This window comes from Haliaeetus leucocephalus, unplaced genomic scaffold (genome assembly GCF_000737465.1).
Source record: "Haliaeetus leucocephalus isolate CR32 unplaced genomic scaffold, Haliaeetus_leucocephalus-4.0 Scaffold964, whole genome shotgun sequence".
Classification (NCBI taxonomy): Eukaryota; Metazoa; Chordata; class Aves; order Accipitriformes; family Accipitridae; genus Haliaeetus; species Haliaeetus leucocephalus.
Genome location: NW_010973400.1, coordinates 2,732,037 through 2,756,033, shown reverse-complemented (window position 1 = coordinate 2,756,033; position 23,997 = coordinate 2,732,037). Strand labels below are relative to the sequence as shown.

Here is a 23,997-nt window from a genome sequence, read left to right as displayed (position 1 = left end):
CCTGGGCGCTGCCGGGCGGGGAAGCGCCTGCTCCTGCCGTCCTGTAAGCACAGCAGCCGCCCGGGCAGGGGGCGGGCGTGGGGACGAACGGGAGAGGTTTCTATTGCGCCGAGCCGCTTTATTTATACCCCCCCCCCCCCCGCCTTTGAGGGTGGTGGGGTTTGGGTTTTTTTTCTTTCCTCTTAAAAATAGCGTTTTGCGTAGGTTTCGCCCTCCTGGAGAGCAGCTGACTTGCCCGACTCCCCGGCGAGGCCGTGAGCCCCCCCCCTCAGCCGCGGCGGGGCCGGGCGCTGTCAGGGAGCCGGGGCTGGGCAGCGGCTCCCCCTCGCTCCCCGCCGCAGTCCCGTTCCCGGCGTTTCTATGGGAACTGCTCTTCCCGGGAGCCGGCTCCGTCGCCGGGCCGTAAAGTTTGGGCGGTGAGCTCCGCCGCTGGTCCGCGGGGCGGGGGGGAGGCGGCAGTCCGGGCGGAGCTGACGGTAGCGCCTGCTGCTAGCGCTGCTGCTCGCCTCGGCTCTATCACTGCTCTGCGAGGGGAAGAAACACCCGTGTCGGCGCCCAAACAGCTCGCTGTCCGCCCGAGGGAGCGCCCTGGCGAGGTGAGGTAACTCGGTCGTGTTAAGGGACCCCGGGTGGTTGTGGGGATGGTGATTTTGCTTCTTGTACTTACTGTGAAAGCCTTAGAGTTTGGAGAAATTGAACTGGGTTCTGCAGCTGAAGTTTGTGAACTGCTTTGTCGGTAAATAGACTGGCTTTCCTCGGTCTCGGCTTCATGCTGCGGCATGTCGTAGCTCAGAAAATAAAATGGGGCTGAGATAACGCGATTCGGTTCCCTAAACATTAAGATACTATTTTGAGTACATCAAATGGTTTTCGTAGCAGTTGACGCTTTGACATCTGTCACATAGCAGAACTTGAAAGTAGACGGTGCTTCAGATAGCACCTATGATCTTTAACCTACGCTCATAGCGGTTCTCTTAAACATGAGTTGGAAATTCCCCATCTAAAACACTGGAGTGAGAAGTTACAAGCTGCTTGCCCTTGTGTTCAGGCTGCCCTAGCGTTTGCATCTCTCTTTTGGGAACATGATGTTTTTTAAACTTGTTTTTGTTCATGCTTGCCTGTGATGGCAGCAGCTCCCACGCTTGAATGTGCACAGGAAAACATAAAAAGCATGTGAAGCAGTACAGCTTTGGCGTGGTGTGGATAACATCAGTGGTACACAAAATGCAGCTTGCTTTCAAGAGTTTTAAATTGTTCATCTGAAATTAGGTTGTAATTCAAAGACTGTAGCTGTAACAAACATCTGTGGCCACTGATGTGACAGTGATGTTTAGAAATAATGAGTATTAGGAACTAATGGGATAAATAGCTAGCTGGGCTTCATTCTTCTACTAAACCTTGTTCATTTTTGTTCTCGTGTTTCCGCTATACCTCCCCTGTTTGGTTTGTCTGTATCTTTTTTATTCTGACTAAGCTGGGAGGAGCGTTCACACCACCATACCTCTGGATATTAAGAGAAACCTTGGTTCAGACTCTAGGCTCCATATAATGTTAAGAGAACCACATGCATCCCTGCAAACATGGATTGAGACTGCTCCATGCTCTCTGTTATACAGAAATTGTGGTCAGATTAGCATCCTAACTCAGGTACCTAAGTTAGATCAAGTGAATATGTTTCTCCATTTAATTACTATCCTGAGGGAATTGCATTTACTCTTTTCTCCTCTGTCTATACAGGATGTAGCATATGGGATGTATCCCTCACTGAGCTGTTAGCTGCTACTGTAATATAAACAAAGAGTGTGTTCCTGTAGCACTAACAATAACAAAAATGCTGTACCTGTGGCTTGTTTGTGCTAATCGCCGTATGGGCTTATCTACCGTATAGCAGGTGGTTCTGCTATTAGAGCTTCATCTGCTGCTTATTTTTTTCACCATTCTTGTTGTGGACAGAGTAAGGTAGGTTAAGGCAGAAGTGACCTGTGAATGATTTTGAACTGTGTTGTTGAGAAGGCTTTATTTATTGAGTTTCAGCTATTACAGTGACTGGGACCATGACAGTTCTTACAGTAGGTTTATTTACAGATATTTCTGTTGCGGTCTTTAATATTGAAAAGTGAATTAATTTCATGCCATAGCAAAGTAGCAGCTATGAAAAATGAAGCTAAGTTCTGTAGGTGATAGTAATTCTTCATTGAGCTATTCATCTGGAGCTGGTGGGGAAAATGGGACAGGATTTTGAAAGTGAAAGGTAGTCTATGTCATTTGCATGGGGCATTATCAAAAAGCTTCACACTCCTTGAAAAGAGGCGTGTGTCGGGAAAAGACCTTGTGATTAGCTCCTGAAGAGCAGTGTAGTCCAGGTCATTAGTTCCTGTTGCAAATTGAGACAGAGGTCTCTGGCCTGAGAGATACCTCATTAATTAACAGTGTACAAGTCTACAAGTAAATTCTCTGCTCTTACCTCAAAAGATTAAGTTTGATCAGCATGTAAAATTTGAGAAGAGACCATTTCATGAGATTTTTATGTCCAGGGTTGTTCTCTTTGCCTTTTTAAAACTGGTTCAAAAGTTGCACATGTTTACTTTCAAGTCAAAATAGGCCAGAAATGAACATTAAAAGTAAAGATCTCCAATATCTCAGTTTTTAAAATAGCTTTTAACTGCTTCTGTTTGCTTTTATTTACCTAAAATGTAGTCATAGAATAATTTAGTTGGAAGGGACTTCTGGAGATAACTGGTCCAACTCTCACTAAAAGCACAGCCAACTTAGAGCAGGTTGCTCAGAGCCATGTCTGATTGTGTTTGGACTACCTCCAAGGGTGGAGATCCCACAACCTCTCTGGGTAGCCCCCTCCAGTTTGGCATCCAAACTTGGTCAGAGTGCATCCCATCCCGTTGCCCAGATTGTCAGTGAAGACACTGAACAGTATTGGCTGTGGTATCAACCCCTGAGGAATATCATTAGTTCCAACCAGATGGATTTTGGACTCCTGATCACAGCCCTTTGAGTCCACTGGTCAAGCTAGTTTTCCACTCAGCCTATTAAAACTGTATTTCACCATTTTGGCTCTGAAGATACTGTGGGAAACGTTGAAAGCCTTCATAAAGTCACAACAAGCTGCTCTGTCCTCGTCCACAGAGCAGGTCACCTCAACACAGAAAGCTATGAGATGTGTCAGGTGTGGTTAGTCCTGGGTAGGTGCATGCTGGCAGTTTCCCATCATCTTCTTGTTCTTTAAGCATCTGTAGGTGGTTCCCAGGAGGATTTGCTCCATAATCTTTCCAGGGACTAAAGTCAGACTTAGCAGCCTTCTGTTTCGTTGAACTGTCCCTCTTGTCCTTCCAGAAGATGGGTGTGATGTTTGCCTTTTTCCAGTTGTCAGGATCCCTGACCAGTCACCAAGACCTTCCAAAAACCATAGAGCTTGGTCTTGCAATGACATCAGCCAGTGTTCCTGGCAGCGCTGGTGCTGTGACTTGTTCCTTATATGTCTATGCAACTGCTACATTTCCTTGTTTTCAAGTTACTTTATTTTGACTTCCAAAAGCTGCTTTCAGTTCAGTGTAATGCCACATCTCTTGGCAAGGTATATTAGATGACGGATCCTGCCATGTTTTTAAGTTTTGGGGGGAAGCTTGACATAAACATAGTCCTTTTGTGAAAATTGTGAGAGGAGTATAGGTTGTTGACTTCGTGAATTTGTGGTGTTGCTTTTGGATTGGAGGGCTCATTTTGTGTGGCTGAATGATGTGGGAAAGTCAGTGACCTTTCTTTACCTTTCTCATCTTAAGTGATGACTGGTGATTATAAAGATAACAAAGATAATGTAGAACTAATTAGAGAATTCTCTTTTTTTATGACTGACCTATTTCAAGCACTATCGTTTGTCAGTAAAACACTTAACACAAAGAGTACTTGGAGGTTCAGAGATTGACCCTAGGTATGCGGTGAAATAGGGTAGTTACTGTATTCCTTTTAGCTTTAAAAACACCTTAGCACCCCTGAACTTCACCTTCTAAAATTGCATGTTCCTTGCGTACCCTGGTTGGTGAAAGATGATGCAACAGACTGTTTTGGGGGGAAGCACTCTTGTTAGAGTGCCTGGTCAGGTTTTTGGAAGTGCTAAGCAGCTGTTTTAAGTGATCCCACAATTTTCAAATGCTTAGTTGCAAATGTTGCGGGTGCCTGAATTACGTCTGGAAATCTGTTTCTGAATCCTGATCAGTATAGAACTGGGAGGCTTATCTCTACATGTTGGTTCAAGTTCCTTTCAGTGACTGACCAATGTAAGCTGAAATTTTAAGCCAGCTGTGAGCAGTGCCACTGGTGAAGCCTTGTTTTCTGTGGTGTTGGCTGTCTGAATCTAATCAGATGTAAGCTTTTGTTGAAGTTTTTCTCATGGGCAGTATGTTTAGAACATCTTTCAGCCATGTAGATTCTCTGGTGTCTAATATTGGTATGCAAATGTACAGCAGTCTTTCTCGTTAATGGGGGCACTAAGTTTGGTAGTGTCTTCTCTGTTTGGTTGCCTATTTTCATGAATCTTGTAGGCAGTTAAGATCTTTACAAAGTCCACCCTTCTGTTAAGTTTGGTTCATGTTGGGTGATGGAATTCATCAAAGTACGTATTAACTATTCGTGCCTCATACCCTTAAAAGCCAAGCTAAGAATTTAAGCATGCTGGTTACTTGGTTACTAGGATGTTACTCCTTTCATTGAAGATCTTGTCCATCAGGATTTTTTTTTTTTTTTTATTCTCAGATTTATTTAAGTCTTTCTCTAGAAAACAAGCTAGGTAATTTTATTTCATGAGGCGTCTTTGATTCTTCTTACATCCACACATACTTTGTTTTATTGCATATTGCAAGACTGACTATACAGAGACTGTAGTAACTTGTTTTTCTGGTACTGTTGTGGCATTAGCACCAAACATTCAAAAGGTGAGGAACAGGTCACATAAAAATCATAAAGTAAAGGTGGAGCTGATGAAATGTCATTTTCTTCAAATTCAGAATGTTTAAGACTTCGTAAGTATAGGAACACAGCCTGGCCAGGTTGGTTACTTGGATCCTAGAGTTAAAGTAATGAGTTGAACATTAATATATAGATGAGCACAGTGTTGTGTAACTCTTATTTTCAGAACACCACATGAAATTCAAATGATGTAACATGATGACAGTAGCAGCGCAACACATTGGAGTTACCTAATAAAGGACAATTACCTGAGTACTATTTTTAAACATTTTTGCAGTTACAGATAGTTGAAAAAACATGGTTGATCCAGATAAGTCACAGCTGCTTTGGAACTGCGATTCTGAGAGCAGCCAGTTTGACTTGAGACATTTTGATATGGGATGTTGTTGCTTCAGCTTCAGAAGTAGCAGGTAATAATTCTGAGCTGGGTCTTCTAGTGAAAATTTTCAAGGCTGATGCAAGTGGAGCTTGTGAAATGCTGTGGCATCAGTTGTGAGTGATATTTGCAGCTAGTGATTCAACAGCATACACATGAAGTAAGGCAAGAACAGGAAATGGGAGTTATTCTTCTTTGTTTCTAAAAATACTACAACTGGAATGCAAAAAAATGACCTATTATGGCTATACTAATAAATGTATCAAAAATCAGAGCTAACTTAAATAATACTTTTAGCCTTATCTTTCAAAGGTCAAGAATTTTACTAATCAAAATCTAAAACTCCCTTGCTTTTTCCACTGCACTCTTAGTGTAGTCATAATATTATGAGTTTCTTAAGGTAGGACAAGTGTCTTTCTAACTGAGATACACTTCTGCTTATAGGGACTTCACATGAGATATGTGTCTAAACCAGGTATAATTGGTTCCCTAAGTTCATGAAATTAATTTGCAGTGGTCAAAACATGATTACTGTATGCTGTTAGAGCCCAGTGTTGAAGGTTAAGAGACCAAATTTCAACTGGATGCTTTGAAGAACTGTTCTTGGTAATACAGCGTGGACAGGACTTGTGGCTGAGAGCGTGGTCAGAGCAGGAGGCTTCAGCTGGGGCAGGTGAGAGGTGCTGTGGCTATGCTGCCTGGGTCCTGGGTCCAGCTCAGGACCAGCATGCCTCCTGGGGCTCCTGTACTGGGTGGGATCTCTTGGACCTCCATTACACCCACAGTTTTCTATCTTGCTTTGGGGAATGCATTTTTACCCATCTGTTGCCCATCCAAAATAAGGCTACCTAGTTAATTTTTCTTGTTTTGACTGCTAAAGCTGATTTGCTTCTTCTCCCATGAGGTTTTCTTGGTTTTTGTTTCATCAGAAATAAACTACATTTCTTTGCTTTAAAGGCCTCTTGTGGCCTGTCTCCTCTCTGCCTGTCATCTCATTCAATTTTGAGAAGTTAAGCCTGTGATGGTTTTGTGCACCTGCCCAGCTTGAAAGCAGATACCCAAAATGTAAATCCAAGTGTCGCTGAATGTTTTACCTTCATTAGTTTTACAAATAGTGAAATACTGTTCTCTGCTGTGCGTAGAAGATTGGCCACATATTCTGTATCTTCTGTTTTATTCTTAGCTATAGCAGTCCATTAGATGTTCTGTATGTTTTGCACTGTTATCTGGGACTGAAAGCTGAGCAACAAGTTAAGTAGCAGCTCCTGTATCATAAGGAGAAGATAATCTAAGCATTCTTCTGTTAGGTGGGGGTTTTTTTCTCTGTTAGGAGGCAGATTTCGCTTGTGCTTGTGATGGAAGGACAGGAGGGGGCTCAAAAATTTCCTCTAAGATGGCAAGACTTCAAATGGATAAGCTCTTAAGTAATATGCTCTGAATGTTTCCAGTCATGGTTGAAGTCAGAAAATAATGGAAAGAAGAGAAAACTCATCAAAGATTTATGTTTCATCTAAGTCCACGTTGATGTAAATTAGGAGTTGAGTGTGGAAGTGGAGAACTGTAGGTTTCAAGGTGTGTGGACCTCACCAAACAGCATCTTGGGGCTCTTGCACAATGCTTGCAAATAATTAGATGTGAGAATTGATGTGTCTCAAAACAGGATCTAGAAAAAACAGCATATGGAGTGGGGAGTCATGTAAATTAGAAAGTAGGAAGCAAAAAAGACAAGAGTGTATTTTAAGTTACCACCCATTCAGGAGCAAGCGTATCTCACTCAGCTCTCTGGAAAGGTTATGATATGCAGAAAGGTTATGATATGCAGCCTGGAGTTCCTTCTCGAAGGTAGAAGCTCAGAGCCCCTTAAAAAAAGAATCTTATAAATAATCCACCCTCTGCTTTTTTCTTTTTTTCTTTTCCTTTTTAAGCAAAGCAAGCAGAGGTGGTGAAGTCTGCCAGTGTCTGGGATCAGGTTAGTGAATGTATTCTTCCAGGGCGTGACAGAGCTGGGTTCAATTCCCATCTTTTCCTGAGGAAGTTCATGTATGCATCTCCTGGGAGAAGGGCCAGGGATTTAAATAGTGAGCTTCCTGAAGTGGGATTCTCATTCCCTCCTTCAGAATTTCTTCTTTGCAAAGAAGAATCAAAGCTGGAGGGGCATGGACAGAGAGGGACCTGCGGCTGTCTGGCTCAGTGGAAGAGAATTTCATGTAGGAGGTTGAAGTCCTGAGTTGACGTTACTATTCCAAACACCATGCATGGGTTTCCTTAAACAACTGTGCAATAAAATGTGGGAAAGCCTTCTCCTAGGAGGAAGGAAAGATCTGTTTCAATCTCCAGCAACAGAGGAGAGAGTTGAACTGGGTCTTGATATTTTGAATGAGTGTTTTCACAGCTAAGCAGCTGTGTAAGAAACAGAGTAAACCCATCAATACTGAGCACACAATTATGTTTTTTAAAAATAAACGGAGATTCTTGTATTTTGTGTGGCATCCATTTTGCATGGTCAGTATATTCAGAAAGCCTGTTAGTCAGGCAAGGTGGGCAGAAGGATATTTGTCAGAAAAAAATATTTTTTGTGTTCTGTCTTAATCACTGTTTGGAAGCAAGTTGCTCTGTAACAGTGAGCAAGGAAGGGACTTCGTACCATAGAGTTAAGAAGAAAAATATTTAACACTTTTTTTTTTTCTTGAAATGTCAAAATATTAGCTTGCAGTACTCTTATCCACAGTAACAGAGGGGAGCAGGAAGAGCTAGCGATCTGCTAGCTACCCGGATTGACTTCTTCATTTTGTTACTGATGTCATTCATTTGTTATCAGAGTGGGTGGACTTTGTGAAGCTGGCCACAGTACATTTTGAAAAGGCACTGTCACTGCGTATAACTCCACTGTATAAAGGAGATAAATTCTTGGCCTGCCAAAATGTTGTGTTGTTTTTCTTTTATTGTTTTTAATCGGTAAACTTTTCTACCGATATATCTTGAACAAAGAGAAGTTGTAGTCTGTGCTGCTTTATAATGCCTTACTAATGCTTACTATTCTCTGATTTTCAAGAGGATAATCCAAAAAAAGCACAGAACAACTACATGGGCTGTTATGCTGTCACTGTTTGATTTGCAAATACTGAGTAGTCTTTGTGTTGCCCAGATCTACAGATGTTGCAAAGAATAAATTGGTCAACTAGTACTGCAATCTCTGTCCTTGCTAATTGGTTCTTACAGCAAAAATCTGCAATGTATCTTCTTTCTGTCCTTGAGAAAAGCAAAAGGCTAGTAGTGTGTCCACACAGGCTGCTTCTGCAGTATTTGCTTTATTCCAGTTAAAACTGGTAGGACAGAGCCTGATGCACCAGACCTTCATTCCTACTAAAACTGTGTGGCTGTGGTTTTTTCTGAGAAACATTTTGAAAAAAATTGATTAAAGTATAAATATTAACAAAGATTGTGGTAAGACTGTTCTTCATAAAATGGCAATATGCCTATGATGGAAAAGAAAGGTTTTCTTTTCCCTTTCTCCTGCAGTCTGCCCAGCTCTAGTGTTTTCTAATGCTTTCAGCATGGTTGTAAGGTTCCCTCTCCTTCTTGCAATCTTGTCATTTCTTTTCTCAACTTGTATCAACTGTAAGGAACACTGAGAGAGGGAGCAGAAGTTGCAGTTTGGCAGGTCAGTTTGTGAAAACAATTAGTGCTTTAAACATTGGGACTACTCAGATGGTTTGTTTACAAGAACTTGCCGTTCTGCTATTTAAACCTAACATCCAAGTTTTCCTGTTTTCACCCTAAATGGCATCAGGGCTTAATGTCCTCTACAGCGTTCACCAGGATGTTTGATCCTGTTTTGTTACAATGTGGATCTGGTGCTGCCTGTGCCACAGTTTCTTGCAACAGGTAACTGAGTTCACCAAGCACCTCTCCTAGAACATTTTGCAGAGACAAATCATTTTCTGTGAGATATTCTGGTTGTGATGGCCATTTTTCCATCTATATCTTCTGTTTGGGATACTAGTTATAGTCTTTTCTTGAGGTTTTTTTTTTCTTCAGTAAATGTTTTTATAAGGCATTGGGTTTCTCTGTAGTATTGTGTAATAAGGTTCTTTGGAAATTTACAGCTTTCACCTCGATTAATGATTGAAAGTTATCAGAGTTGTTCTAAAAAAAAGTAAGTTTGGCCTAAAGCAAGAATATTTTGCTGAGATTTCCCTTGGTAAATAAATGGTGCACACCTGTGTCCTAAAGGTGCAAGGTACTTTTACAGATGGCGACTAGAACAACTTTATTTGGAATTTGTGAAAATAAGCTGCTTTTAACGTTGATATATGCATAATATCCAAGCCTTTGGGGTGTGCTGTGGAAATGTAGATGACGGAATACTTGTTGAGGGCAAGCTGCATTCTTTGGGAGGGATTGTTTCCACAGACCTTTGAAAAATATGTGTAGACTTTGAGTTTACTGGGCTGTTTCCTCCTTCCCTAAAAAATTGAATGAGGGGAAATTATGTTGCAGTGATGCTTTTATTTTTGCTTTTTTTACCTCTCAGTGCAACTTTGGAATCTGTCACCAGAGAAGCATGTGTGCTTGGTGTAACCCTGGTGTCTGGATGAAACGGATCTGTGCAAAGGGATAGAATGGGGTCTCAGTGCTGGTGTGATATGAAATCTTGTAAAAACTGCATTTATGATTCCTGGTTGCTTCTGTAAGGTCGTAGTTTTCAGTATTATTTGTGGGGGTTAATGTAGGAGGTTTTTGGTGCCCTTCAGGTCTAGTATTTTAAAATATGACAAGATCTGCCTTATAGACATAATAATGAGATGGCAGAGCTAAATCATGATTTAATCACTTCACATTGGTGTAATGTACTCTTAGTACAGATCTGTTGGGCAGTTCCCTCTTGGTTTTGGACCTTTGTTTTGCATCTACATGGCAGTGCCTGGTGTAGACTTATGAGGCTGGGTCAGCCCAGGCTTGGGAAATTTAGGGAATTTTCAGGTATGCTGAAAAAAACCTGTGTTGATAATTTGGGCTGAGCTGGTCATTATTTTTGAGAGTGCTGCACTGGAACAGAGTATCAGTGTGGTATTAGAAACATCTGATCTCTGACTCCTTCTTCTGAGAGGACAGATAATGGTATGGATGATAACACGGCTGTGCTGTATTCAGTGTCTGACTATGGTTTCTAATTCTGCTTGAGGTGAGCTATGAAACTTCTGTTACCACAGAATCACAAAGTGGTTTGGGTTTGTAGGGACCTTTAAAGATCATCTAGTCCAACCCCCCTGCCACGGGCAGGGACACTTTCCACTAGACCAGGTTGCTCAAAGCCCCATCCAACCCAGCCTTGGACACTGCCAGGGATGGGGCAGCCACAACTTCTCTGGGCAACCTGTTCCAGTGTCTCACTACCCTATTCGTAAAAAAAATTTTCTCCTTGTGTCCAATCTAAATCTACCTTCTTTTAGTTTAAAACCATTGCCCCTTGTTCTGTCCCCACAGGCCCTGGGAAAAAGTCTCTCTCCATCTTTCTTATAAGCTCCCTCCAAGTATTGCAATAAGGTTTCCCCGGAGCTTTCTCTCCTCCCAGCTGAACAACCCCAACTCTCCCAACCCTTCCTCAAAGGAGAGGTGTTCCAGCCCTCTGACCATTTTCACAGCCCTCCTCTGGACCTGCTCCAGCAGGTCCATGTCTGTCTTGCACTGGGGACCCCAGAGCTGGATGCAGTACTCCAGGTGGGGTCTCACAAGAGCAGAGGGGGAGAATCACCTCCCTCGACCTGCTGGCCATGCTTCTTTTGATGCAGCCCAGGACAGAGAACACTTGTCTTACAGATTAGTGAAGGGTAGTTACCTGTATATGTAGGTGTCGGTAACAGTGGGCTGGAGTTACCCCAGCTGATGAATATGAACAAGGAACATGTGTCCTCCGCAGACACAGAGCTTTCATAAATAGGAAGGACCCTCACCAGGCTAACATGAGGGCTTTGACCTCAAATTTTTTCAGTTGAAATTGATTTTAAAATATGGTGTAGTTGAGACTCTAGGGACATAAAAACGTGGGAGAGGGGGTTTACACATTTTGTGTGTGTTCAGCTGCCTGGGTTACCTCTCCCACTCACGTGGTCAGCAGTTGGGAGTTCAGAAAGCTCAATCTACATGAGCCATTTTGGCAAAACCAAAGAAGATGGTCTGACTTTCTCTACAGCTGTAAGTTCTGTAAAGTATTTTAAAAATAATTCTTAAGATTTTGGGCTATAAGAGTTAATCAGTTTATTATCAGACTTGTATTGTCTGATAATTATCTGACTTGTATTGTGAGGCCTCACCTTGAATACTGCGTGCAGTTTTGGGCTCCACAATATAAGAAGGATATAAAAATATCAGAATGTGCCCAAATGAGGGCAACAAAGATGGTGAAAGGACTACAGGGCAAGACTTCTGAGGAGCAGCTGAGGTTTGCTGAGCGTAGAGAAGGAGAGACCGAGGGGTGACCTCATTGCTCTCTGCATCTTCCTCATGAGGGGGAGCATCGAGGGAGGTCCTGGTCCCTTCTCTCTGGTGACAGGACATGAGGGAATGGCTTAAAGCTGAGTCAGGGGAGGTTAAGTTTGGATATTAGGAAAAAGTTCTCCACTGAGAGGGTGGTCATGCACTGGAACAAGCTCCCCAGGGAAGTGGTCATGGCCCCAAGCCAGCTGGTGTTGGTGAAGCGTTTGGACAATGCTCTTAGATGTTTTAACTTTCGGGTTGTCCTGTGTGGGGTCTGAAGTTGGACTCAATGATCCTCATGGGTCCCTTCCAACTTGGGGTATTCTGTGGTTCTGTGATTCTACTGTAATTACTCATTTAAAAAACCCTAAAAGAGATCTGAAAATAAGAGAAGAAAAAAATACACTGGACAAAAGATCAAATGTGTAGCCTTTATCCATTAAGACTGTAAATCTAGCACAAGTCACATGCAGGTGGAAATCTCTGTCAACGCAGAGCTCTGCTGAGCTTTGCTCTGTGGATTCTGGGGATGTTCTCCAGCATCCTGCCTCTGTGTCATGGTTTCAGGTTCTCTTCTAGCTCTCCTTGACAGAACAGCTTTTGCAGAGAAATGTGCTGTAGAAATGTTCAACAACATTGGAAGCAGTTTTTGGGAAGGCTATATATAGATTTCAGGTGTCTTTTGGTTGGTTGCTGGTAAGGCCTAGGAGGAGATGCTGGAAGCAACCTAAAAATACTCCAATTTGTTTTAGAATTCATGTCTTGGAGTAGATCCATGCTTCCTTTTTTCATCTTTCTGCAACTGATACCTAATATCACCCTGAGAGATCATTTGGACTTGCTAATCATTCAATTTACTCTTTATATATATGTGTGTGTGTTTGTGTATACACAAATGTATGTATAATGTATATAAAAAAACCTGGAATGTCAAATGTCTTAATGACACTGGTCTGTAATGTGTCAGATTTAAAAAAAAAATAAAAAATTGTTCATTCCTTACTGGACAGTTACATAAGCAACATAGAGCAAGATAACTTCAGGTAAAATACTGTTCTTCATTCACTTGGGGGGGACCAGGTACGCACATGGCTGAGGTGTACAAACGACCCAGTGAGAATGAATGATTTGTGGCCTATTACAATAGCATGATATTAGATGTTATTTATAGGATATGTAAATAATAATACAAATAAACATATAAATAAATATAGTAATAATAGTGACGTAAAATATGTAGAAAGGATTGTTAACAACTGATCCCAGACATTTTTATTTTCATTGCAGAAATGTGCAATAGATATAAAAAATGCTCTCCTGTCTACTTGTGAAACCAGAGTGCTTTCTACTTGTGTGATTTTTGTGATGAGGTGTGCAGGAGTTTCCTTGGAGGGGGTGGGAGTGTGGGGGATGTGATATTTCTGTACTTGATATTAAAATCTGTGGTTATATTGAGATGTGAAGGGTTTTTTTGGTGCGGGGAGAAGGTTTGGTATCTAAAGAGGGCATGACAGAGGGATATGAGATGTGATTTTGTTGTTTTTTTTTTTAAATTAAAATCAAAATTTTATTTTTGTAGCTTCATCCTGAACAATAGTTTCTCCATGTAAAGCACAGGATAATGATGTATAAATTTCAGTATTTAACTAAAATTATCTCATCCAAAGCAAAAGCTCATTGCATTGTCTTAGTTCTATGTAAAGCTGTGCTTATGCTTATCCCTCAGATAAGTATTAGTGAATACTTTGCAGTTCTAATGAATTAATAACATTAATACAGGTACTCTTGAAAGGATACATACTAGAAAAACAAAAATAAATTATATTGAGACCCCTTTAAATCCTGCTTTTGAGTCTATGCTATAGCTCAAGAGAAGGAATAACTTCATTGTTTTGGTTACAGAAAACTGGCTGACTACAAATTTTTATTAGGACAAGGCATTTTTTCAGAATACATCATGTAAGAGTGTTTTCTTTGTAAATACTGCGTGGAGTAGTGGAATGGATGAATTCCAATAATGATTATTCTTCCACTTTTCTCAGCAGAAGCATTCAGTTAGAGCTGTGCGTTGCACTTTTTTTATGATATGCATAAATATTTACCAGGAATAGCTGGAAAAGATCTGCTAGGACCCTGAGTCTGTCCTCCTGCCAGGAGAGGGCTGTTCTCCACGCCATATGCTCTGACATGTTGTCAACTGTGTGTGTACATTATGCAGCAGTTGCTAAACAGTTGGTACTGTTTTCCTTTAAGAATGTGCCACTAGGTTCAGGACTGCACTGCATAACCTATAAAAAAAATAGAAAAAAAAAATCCCCCCCCCCCCCCTCAAATGTAAATTCAGCTTGTTCAGCAGCAGCCTGAAGCCCAGCATTGTTTGCTATCGGAAGTGTGAGCTAAAGGGGACAGACATTCCCCCTGCTCAGCGGGAGCGTAGAGCTACATTTTGCCCTTGTTGCATTATTAATGGCACCATGTTTTTATGTTGCAGATGGCTAAGAGCTAGCAAGGCATATTCAAGACCATGATGGCTCAGTTTCCCACAGCCATGAATGGTGAGTAGCTCGGGTTGGTTTGTTTAGGTAGGGGTGGGAGCGTTTGTCTTTATTATTTCATTTATTTATTTACTTATTTAAATGCTGGTTTTACTACCTGCAGCAGCATTATGGTTGGTTTGCTGCAGATTGCTTCCTGTAGCCTAACTTGTACTGCAAAACTGGGAGAAATTTAGTAGAAGCATTACTGCAGTATAATTTAGAGTACATATAGGCCTGGAGCATCTAGTAATCTCAGGTCATTTAAAGGATTGAGGAATGTGTGACTTGTAGTGTGAATACTGTCTGACTTCAAGTGGGGAATATGCTAAGTAATAGTTGGTTAAACTTGCATACCTTTTCTGTTACGTAATTCAGCACAAAATGTGTTTCATTATAATATATTATGCTATTTATTTTAAACCAAAACATTTGAATGTGTTAAGCAATTTGCTACATTGATGAAAATAATCAGTCTTTCTCAAAAAAAAGTTAAGAATTTTCCTCTGGATTCTGTGCCCCATCTACGATAGAAACTTTTTTATTTGTTTCTTGGTGATTTCCTTTCAAAGACATACAGGGGTTGAAACCTTAAAATCGTTTGTGCATGTATATTTGTGTTGGAGCTCTTTATTTCTAGAGCAAGCTTATTTTTGAAGACACAATTTGCAAATATCTGCTGAGAAATTTGATGTTTACATGTTGTTGTTTACAGAGCTGGCCAAAATGAAAAGGCAAGTATAGGAACAATGCTTTGCACTTCAGATATTCCAGATAGGGAGTATTTCTCCTGATAAAAATAGGGAAATAGATATCAGAAAAAGTATTTCTTATCTCATTTATCTTTGAAGGTTACTGCAGGACTGGGAGGTCTTTTATTTAACTAATTTAGAAAATCATCACTTCTGAAATAAATTGGGTGAGTAAGGGGAAGTGTTTTTTTGCAGAACAACAACATTCAGATTTCAGATTAAACCTCTGTTTTACGCATCTGTTTCATGCATGCATAAAATATTTTGTGAAAAAATAATCAGTGTGATCAACACCTTTTTTTTTTTATACTGTCAGCTGCAGTTTGTTCCAGACTTTGTTTCACAGACTTAACAATAAAAGAGAAGTATATATTGTATATAATAGGGAAAAACCTAAATACCAGTTGGGTTTTTTTCCACTTTCTTGGACATAATGAAAAAGCATTTTTTTTTAATTGCCACATGCTTTTTGTTCCTCAGTTTAAAATAAACAAACAGAAGCTCTCTTCAGGGAGGATATAGAGTTATGTTCTCGACTGTCTCCGTGGTTGCTTTATGCATAAACTATTTGGTGTATTTTTGGTTTGGCTTTTTACTCCTAGGTTCTGTTGGAGGATTGCCAGTATATTGACAGCACTGAGCACGTACATAACTTGATCTCAGAAGTCTTAGTTGGGGAGAGCGATCTTTTCCTTGATCTGAAATCCCTTGGGCAGTACTATCCGCCACTCTCAAAAGGAACAGTGCCATGAGGTGCAGCCTTTCCCCTCGTAGAGTTTTACTGTGTTGAAAAAACATAGTAAGAGGATGCGAGTAAGAGAGATACTAGGCAATAGTTAAAGTATGCTCCTCACAGAATATTTGAATGACTGTGTGTAGTTTTGCTGTCCTATTTCTTATCAGATGTGATTAAATTTCAAACAAGTCAGGTGGGAAAAAAGAGTAGTTTTCATGTGATTTCTGGATAAATACTGACCAACCTTTTCTGTTGAAATTGTTCTTCTCTAACCTGTGTTCTTCTTTCCTGCTACTTAACTACCGCTGTTGTTTGCATTCAAAGTAGATCACCTGCATTTACCACTCATTGCTCAGTGGAAACCTCTAATTATGTTGTTAGACCTTGGTAGTGACTTCAAGCATGAGATGAAGAATGAGGTACATGTGAGGCAACTAAAACCATTAGGAATTGCTGCAGCCTAATTGCCACTGGCTGCCTGCCACACCTTCATATTAGCGGAGTGTTGACCCTTTCCTTTTGTATCTTACTAGGGGAAATGGTGTTTTTCTTCTGGGGAAAAAACCTCTTATTCTTATCAAGGTACAATATACTTAGCTTTTAGTTCATTAGTAGTGTAAGGCATGAAGTAGTTTCTGTTTCAGCATTATTTTTGGCATTCAGTGTTACAGGAAAGTGAGTGGATAGCATGGAGTAGATGAGTGTACAAGTGTGATTATATGACACAGGGTGACAATGAATTTGGGAACTGCAGGGTTCAGATGACAAAGCACAATACACAGATAGTCTGAAACAAATACAAGTAGAAGATGCTACAACACGTTATTTACGAACCTAGGCAGAGAAAGGGGAGTCTGCGCAGGACCTCAAGAAGGAAGGGCAGCCGAGTCACGTGCTTGAGTTCCAGTTGAGAGACTCAACTTCATTGAGGGCACCTTGAGCTGTTACTCAGCATATACCTCCACCAGAGCAGGTTCCCAAGATTGTCTATCCAGCTTCAGCATGTGGCTGATGGCCGAACTGCATGTTATACTGAGAACTGGCATATTCTTTAATTATGTGGACACATGTAAACTTCAGCTTGCTGAGCTGGTGTGTACTCTAGGGGCACATGATCTTGCTAGACTGCTTACCTTTCTTCACTAAAGTCATGAAAGGACACAGTGAACAGAAGGGAGTTCCCTTTGACTCTCCAATTCTGTCCAAGGTGACCTTTGTAGATGCCTTACTAACAGGTTGGAAATTCAAAGAGGAAAAGCAGGACTTAAAGAGTACATGTTGGTTTTTCTGGAACTCGGGGCAGACCTGCCAGTTTTTACAAATTTATCTCCTGTGCAAAATGTAAAGGTTGTGATGACATTTTATATGAACAGGCAAGGCTGAGTAACATGTTTCTTCTTATGTAGAAAGGCTGCTAATTACAAAATATACATACAGCACCAGATGGATAACAGACATTTATCTCTCTGGAGTCTGGTTCTATCAAAGAGCCACTCCAGGCATATCCATCTCCCCAGTCCGCAAACAAGATCAAGGATTCCCTACTAAAGATTTAGTTTTATCCTGTAACTGTCTGAATATTGATCGCTATCTCTGTGAAAATGATAAAACAAACTCAGTTTCTGGTAGTTTATTCTCTGTACAGTTCTCCATCTGGACAAAGCTTTCTTAGGAATTCATCCTAAGTCTTGCAAAAGCTTTTGGAAGCGGCATTTAGTTACACTAAATAACAAATACTTTCAATGATTGTATTTCTAAAGAAGGAGTTAATATACTAACCACAAACAACAGTTAAAAGGATAAAGGCTTTAATAGGTTAAAATGTACTTCCATTTAATTTGTCTCTGTGATTGCTGCCTTTATCACAGAGCAGGAAGAAGTGGCCTTCACTGCCGTGGCATGCCATCTTTAGAGCTGGAGAGCAGCTGCAAGATATTGCTGTTCTCCTAACTCCCCTTCTTCTGTAGGCTAGATTTTCTTCAGGGTTTAATATCCATGCTGATGCTGGATCTTGGTTTGGGGAGATTTAATCTTGATGGTCCAGCCGGAACAAGGAAAGCAGTATTTGCCGATCAGTATCCTTCACATTGTTTCCTTAAGTACCATTGGAATTTTTGGGCTGTGCTTTTTTTTTTGTTTATGTTTTTATTTGTCCTTCCTCTTCCCTCCTACCACCTGTTTCCTTTTGATATAATTTTTGTGGTCCGGCAGGAAGATACCTCTGATAAACTGAGGTGCAAAAAGTAATACTCGTAACTCATTTCACATGCTTCTCTACCTTCATAAGTCAAACTGGATGTTATGCTACTGTGAATAGAATTGAGTTTTGTGTCCCTGCACTTAGGTGTGTTGGAGACTAGGGTAGACATAAAAGGGTTGAGTGAGGTCCTGGTTCCACTAATGTCAAGGGTAAAACACTCACTGATGCTAAGTTCTGTTCCATCTTCTCTATTAAAAAAAGTCTGTCTCAAGATCTGTGGTCTGAATTTGTTTGAATTAGGAGGAACCCTGGTCACCACAGTTCAATTAAAAATTACTTGAATGCAACTGACTCTTAACCTTGTGTGCACTGTAGATATGGAAACTGTAGACTTGGAAATCAACAAGCGTAGATAAAGTTACTAAGCTGAATTAGACTTTGCAAAGAAAATATCAGAACTTGTTCTCCCATCTAAAAGAAGGAAAAGGAAAGAAATTCTAAGACAAGGACAAATACTTTTCTGTGTCCTTACTTATAAATTAATCCTTCCTCTCACTTTTCAGTGAGGACAGTGGTGTCAGCTGATATGGAGCAAAATTCTTATGCTCAAGTCAGAGGGGCGTATATCTTCCACTATCACACCCTGCAAAAAATTAGATTTCCAGTTGTGTGTGCCGTATTATATGTTTTCTTTAATCGTAACAAGTCAGAAAAAGCACTATAGGATTGCGAAATACAAAGTGTCTTATTCATATTTAATTATGAGGATAATATGATTCACACAGAACATGTAAGAGGAAATCTTGGAAGGAAGAAGTAATTGGACATGGAGGTAAATGTTAAAGGGAATAAATGGAACTAGGTTTTAACAAAGGAAGGTTGCACCTTATGCCTTCTGCAGTAACTGAATTTTGTAGACAAAGTCTAACAGATCCATGTTTGAACTTAGTTAGAGAAATAACTAAGAGGGAGAGAAAATGCAAACTTTAAATTAGGATGTTGTAATAATGATATTCTTCACTGATTTTTATCTTGAGACCAGTCTTAGTTTTTATTATTTATGTCAACATCATCAGTAAAAAGCAAATGTATGCTGGTTAAATTGGTTGATGACACAAACTTAGGAGTCATTTTCCAGCCAGAATTACACAGTATGAACTGCACATCATTGGTTAAGTTTCATCACATTTCTGTTGTGCTGTCTTCAAATAGCTTTTTAGTCATACTATTATGGGCTAGAAGAATTTTTGCTGTATGTTGGGAACTTAGCAGTTGGCTGTGACTAAGGAGGAGGACAACCGGATGTATTAGGTGATTATGTAATAATTACATGATTGAGGGAAAGGAAATGCATCCTAAAATGTGGCGGGTGAAATAAGCAGTACTGTGTGCTATTGCATAAGGCACTGGTGAGACATCTTGTGGGATATAGGGTAGAATTTGGGTTATCTGCTTAGGAGGGAAGATAACCCAGGAAGTGTAAGAGATGCAGAGTTAGGCTTCAGTGTTATCCTGGAGAAATTAATTACATGTTGAGAAGGACTAAAGAGATTGGCTTTGTTAACCTACCAAAATTAACGCTTACTTTTATTTCATTGTATTTACTTTACAGTAAATAAATTTGCTCTTTATTTTTTTGTATTAGGAAGATAAACATTAAGGAGGGAAAATAACTTTAAGTACAATGTTAGCACAAGGTTAGATAGAGATGAATCAGCTGTTGGTGCAGTTGGTCTGGGAATGGGAACAGTTCTGTCAGCAGTGACATTCTGGACTATGGTCAAGGAAAAAGTCTGATCACCTTATGGCAGAGCTCGCATTTTAGGAAGGAATTAATGTATTAAGAGTTTCTTGGAGTAGCAGCAGTCTGGACATGGTGACCTTGGAAGTCCCTTCCAATCCTGTGCTCCTAAAATGTAAAAAATGAACTAAATAAAATAATTAGATCATAACCTAGTGAAGATTAGTGTTAGATCTTCATCCATTAAATTACTTTAAGCCTATAGCTGCTTTGTCTTGCTAAGATTTTATTTTGTTAGTGTCATGTGTTAGCTTTTATAGGGTAACATTACACTGAGTGGGGAACCCAGCACAGTTTTTATCTGTAATAATAATACTGTAATGCAAGCTGCTTTATTTGTTTTGGATGTCAGTGAGACTTCCTGATGGTTTTTCTTCAAAGCATATAAAAACCTAAACAAAAAAAACACAAGAAGATCTACAAATACTTCCCCAAAATGGAGCCAGAGGACTGAAAGCTTAGGTGAAGGGATTCAGAAACATAAATCTATCCCATGGCTGAGCTTCAAAGTGCTTTGACTGTTAAAATTTTCATTTCCTTGAAGGTTTAGCTCAAAAGTCTGGGAAATGTACTACTCTGATAAACTACTTCATGTGGTTGTTGCAGTTTAGGGTTGATGGCCGTCATGTGAAGTGGTACTATCTTAACATCTACTAAATTCCATGTCATCTGTGATCATTGTGGCCACTTTGAACAGGCCATAGATGATATTAATTGGTATTGGCAGAATGAGTTCAGGTTTAGCCCACTAATTATAATGGCAAGAATAAACACAATTTTAGACATTGTGGTCTGTCAGATATATTTATATAATGCTGTGTTACTTTAATCAGGAATCTTGTATGTTCAGGCTTTTCAATATACTGCATCGGTTCTTCAGGACATCTGTTGTTTTTCCTACAATGGAATAGTAACCTTAAATCATAATTGAGATAGCTAGAAGGGGTGAAACCCTGGAAAGCTGAAAGAATATCAGTGTTCATGGGACTAGCATTCTTATCAGGTACTTTCAGAGAAGATATTTTAATAACTTAAAAACATCTGTGGTTTAGTTGGATGTGAAGTTCTCTGTGTGCGATTCTCAAGAACAGGTAAGATAAACTGAATATCAAGAGCTGTCTTAATGCTGTTTATTGAGGGAATTTGTTTAAAAGTTTCGGTTTTGTTTTTTTTTAATAATAGTTGGTATACTTTAAAGCATGTACCAACATTTTCCCCTGCATTTCTTCTCATAACCCTAGTTTTGTGTTTAACTGTGATCTCTGCAGTACAGTTTTTGTTTCTTTAGGAAACATATATTTCCTGAAAGTCATGATTTCACTGTTATCGAAGAACTCTGCACTTGCTATAGTGTGTGTTGATACTTGTATAACAGTATGGAAAAGAGTACGCTTATATTTTCTTAAGAACTACAGGTAAAATTTGCTGTGCAACAAATGATAGTGCTTTTGTAACACTGTATTTCACAAGAAATCTTCAAGCTGGGGGGGGCAGAAATACAGGTGCGAGTTAATGTATAAACTGTTTCTGATATAGATGATGTGGGTTGGAAGGCCAGCAGTATTGCTTGTCTTATTTCTCATGTTCTCTATATTCAGATTGGATTGAGAAATACATGGACAGTACTTTTTAACCTAACCTGAAAATAACTCAACATCTGCTAGGCTCACCTTTCTGGAAATTATCCACTCTGCTATTGCCAGGATCTGTTATGCTCGAGGCTATGGAAAGACCTAGAATTAGACACAGAGTAAGGATACCAAGGAAAAAGATGGCCAAAGAGAGAACGTGGCTCCTGTGTTAAGGGAGACTAAATGGATTAGAGCCGTTTAGTTTAGAGATGAGACAGCTGAGTTGAGGATATGATAGAAATCTGTAAAGCCATATTAGTATAGAAAAGGCTAACAAGGGAAAGAACAGTCACTGTTTTTTCGTAACTGAAAAGGAAAGCAATACCTAGTGAAATTACTGAGTTTAAGGCAGGCAGAAGAAGATGGGTTTGTTGGTTGGTTGGTTTGTTTCACATAATGAACAAGCCAGTTTTGGGACTCACTGTTTCAAGATGCTTTGGAGCCAAAAGTTCCAAGTACATGGAATTAAAACTTGGGGAGGAAAGATCTATGCCATGGCTATTAAATGCTTTTTTGGCTCAAGAAGTCTGCCAAATTGCTGATTTCTGACAGTTGAGAAACTGTAATACCCAGGGAAGAAGTCTGTTCCTAATTCTATTCCCTAAGTGGCCCTATGAGCCGCTGTGGAGGCAGAATTAGGGACTATGATATAAACTGATACCAAAGGTCTTATGAACATTAGACAATTTTTAATTTATTATATTTTAAATCAAACTCCCTAGTGCACTGGGAAAGTAGTATTGTATATATACTGGATATAGTTGGGAAGTTCTGCTAATTGGTAATTTACCATTATAAGGAGTACTGTTTAAGCAAACTCTCTTATTCTTGCTTTTGTTACCTTTGTGTTTTCTTCCAGCTCCTCCTACATGTTTTCCTTCTGTCAGGACTAGAAATTACAAAGAGGAGGGTAACAAGAATGATCAAAGATACAGAACAGCTTCCATATGAGGAATAATTACATTGACTAGGACATTTCAGCTTGGAAAAGAAATGGTAGGGATGGTCGGTATAGTAGATGCCACTTTCTCAAGGTCATTCGTCATTTTATAGCCAAGGAAATAGTAATTAATCTCTGATAACACAAGAATTAACCAGTATCGAATGAAAATACCACTGGCAGATACCAAACAGAGCACTTTGCACAGTGTCAGATAAACAGTGAAAGCTGTAGGAAGCTGTGGATGCCAAAAGGGTACTTGGATTCCTTAAGCGATTAGAGATGGGTGGATTTTCCTTCCATTGATGAGGTACCACCTCTGGTTCAGGAGCGCCACTACGAGCTGAGAAGACATCCTGGGGAAGTACCACTACGTGCTTGCCTCAGCCTGTCATTCTGTGCCAGGAGCTTAGCTAGGTGAATATTTGGTCTATGCTGGCAGGGTCGTTACTGTTTTGTTTCCTACATTATCTCCTAATTTAATTTTATTCCACAGATCATTTGTGAAATGCCTCTTTATTTTCCTTCTCTCCCACCCTTCCTGTGTAATTTTTTTTTTTGTAATTTGGTGGTTCTTGTCTTTTCCTCTTTCCTTTCAAGTCTGTTTCCCAATTTTCCATTGTAAAATATAGCCCATCAGCCTTCCTCCTGGTCCCAGACTTCCTCCTCAAGTCTGAGAACCCAGAGATGCCATTTTTACTCTAATGGCCAGATAATGGTGAGAACTACAAAAATTACTATGAAGGGTCTAATATTCCTTGAACAGAGTTCTGTTCTGATTTTATGTCAGGGTATGTTTTTGTAGGAGAATAATTTCATTTACTCCACCTAATTTCAAGGTTCATTTTGCATCCTTTTGCCTGGTATTTTTATTGCCTGCATTTCTGCCAGTGTGGAAAGATTTACTAGCTCCCACAGATGGAAACTCACCTGAATCTTACTAGTTTGCCACACTCCACAGAGATTTGCTAGACAATAATTAAACAAATTATCCTTTTGTAAATTTTTAGTTAAGTTGTAGTGGTTTTACTGTGAATGCTGGTGAGCAACAGCAGTGTAAAAAGTATGTTTTCAGAATTAGAAAAGTTCAGTCTGAGCTCTGGTGGCCTTTTTCCTCAAACATGGTGACTAGAAACTTCCATTTTCCTCACTGAAGACTTCAATGCTATGCACGTTGACAGGGGTTTACTCAGAACAGCTTCTGACTTGTCCTAAACCAAAGGGTAAGCATATCTTCCATCTTCTGTGTCATGCTGGGAAGAAAGGCTGTGGAGTCTCAGCTGGAAGTATGCTTACCTTAACAACAAACGGAGGCAGGTCTTGCAGCTGGTAGGGGAGAATTTGGCAAAGTATGCTTACTTTATGCCTTGATAATATTGCTTACTTTGAACTTTTCATGCCTTCCACTGGAAAGATTCTTGTTGGTGTGACTTTTTTCTTCTCTCTTTTTTCTGTCTCTAAAATGAATCTGAAAGTATTAATTGCAGGACTAGGGAAGTCATCGTCCCCCTTTACTCGGCACTGGTGAGGCTGCACCTCGAGTCCTGTGTTCAGTTTTGGGCCCCTCACTACA

At 40.0% G+C, this 23,997-nt stretch overlaps 1 protein-coding gene across 2 annotated transcripts in view; it reads left to right on the top strand.

Moving 5' to 3' along the window:
- Window positions 1-18: 18 nt before the first annotated feature.
- ITSN2 (intersectin 2) overlaps window positions 19-23,997 on the top strand; it is an 86,151-nt gene continuing 62,172 nt past the window's right edge. Inside the window, exons 1-2 of one of the 2 annotated variants that reach the window (XM_010584270.1) lie at window positions 19-43; window positions 14,322-14,385. In XM_010584270.1, the coding sequence (XP_010582572.1) occupies window positions 14,355-14,385 (31 nt within the window). In that variant the 5' untranslated portion in view covers window positions 19-43; window positions 14,322-14,354. Of the gene's footprint in view, window positions 44-360; window positions 597-14,321; window positions 14,386-23,997 lie in introns of those variants that run through there. The other variant, XM_010584269.1, reaches the window with a different exon arrangement.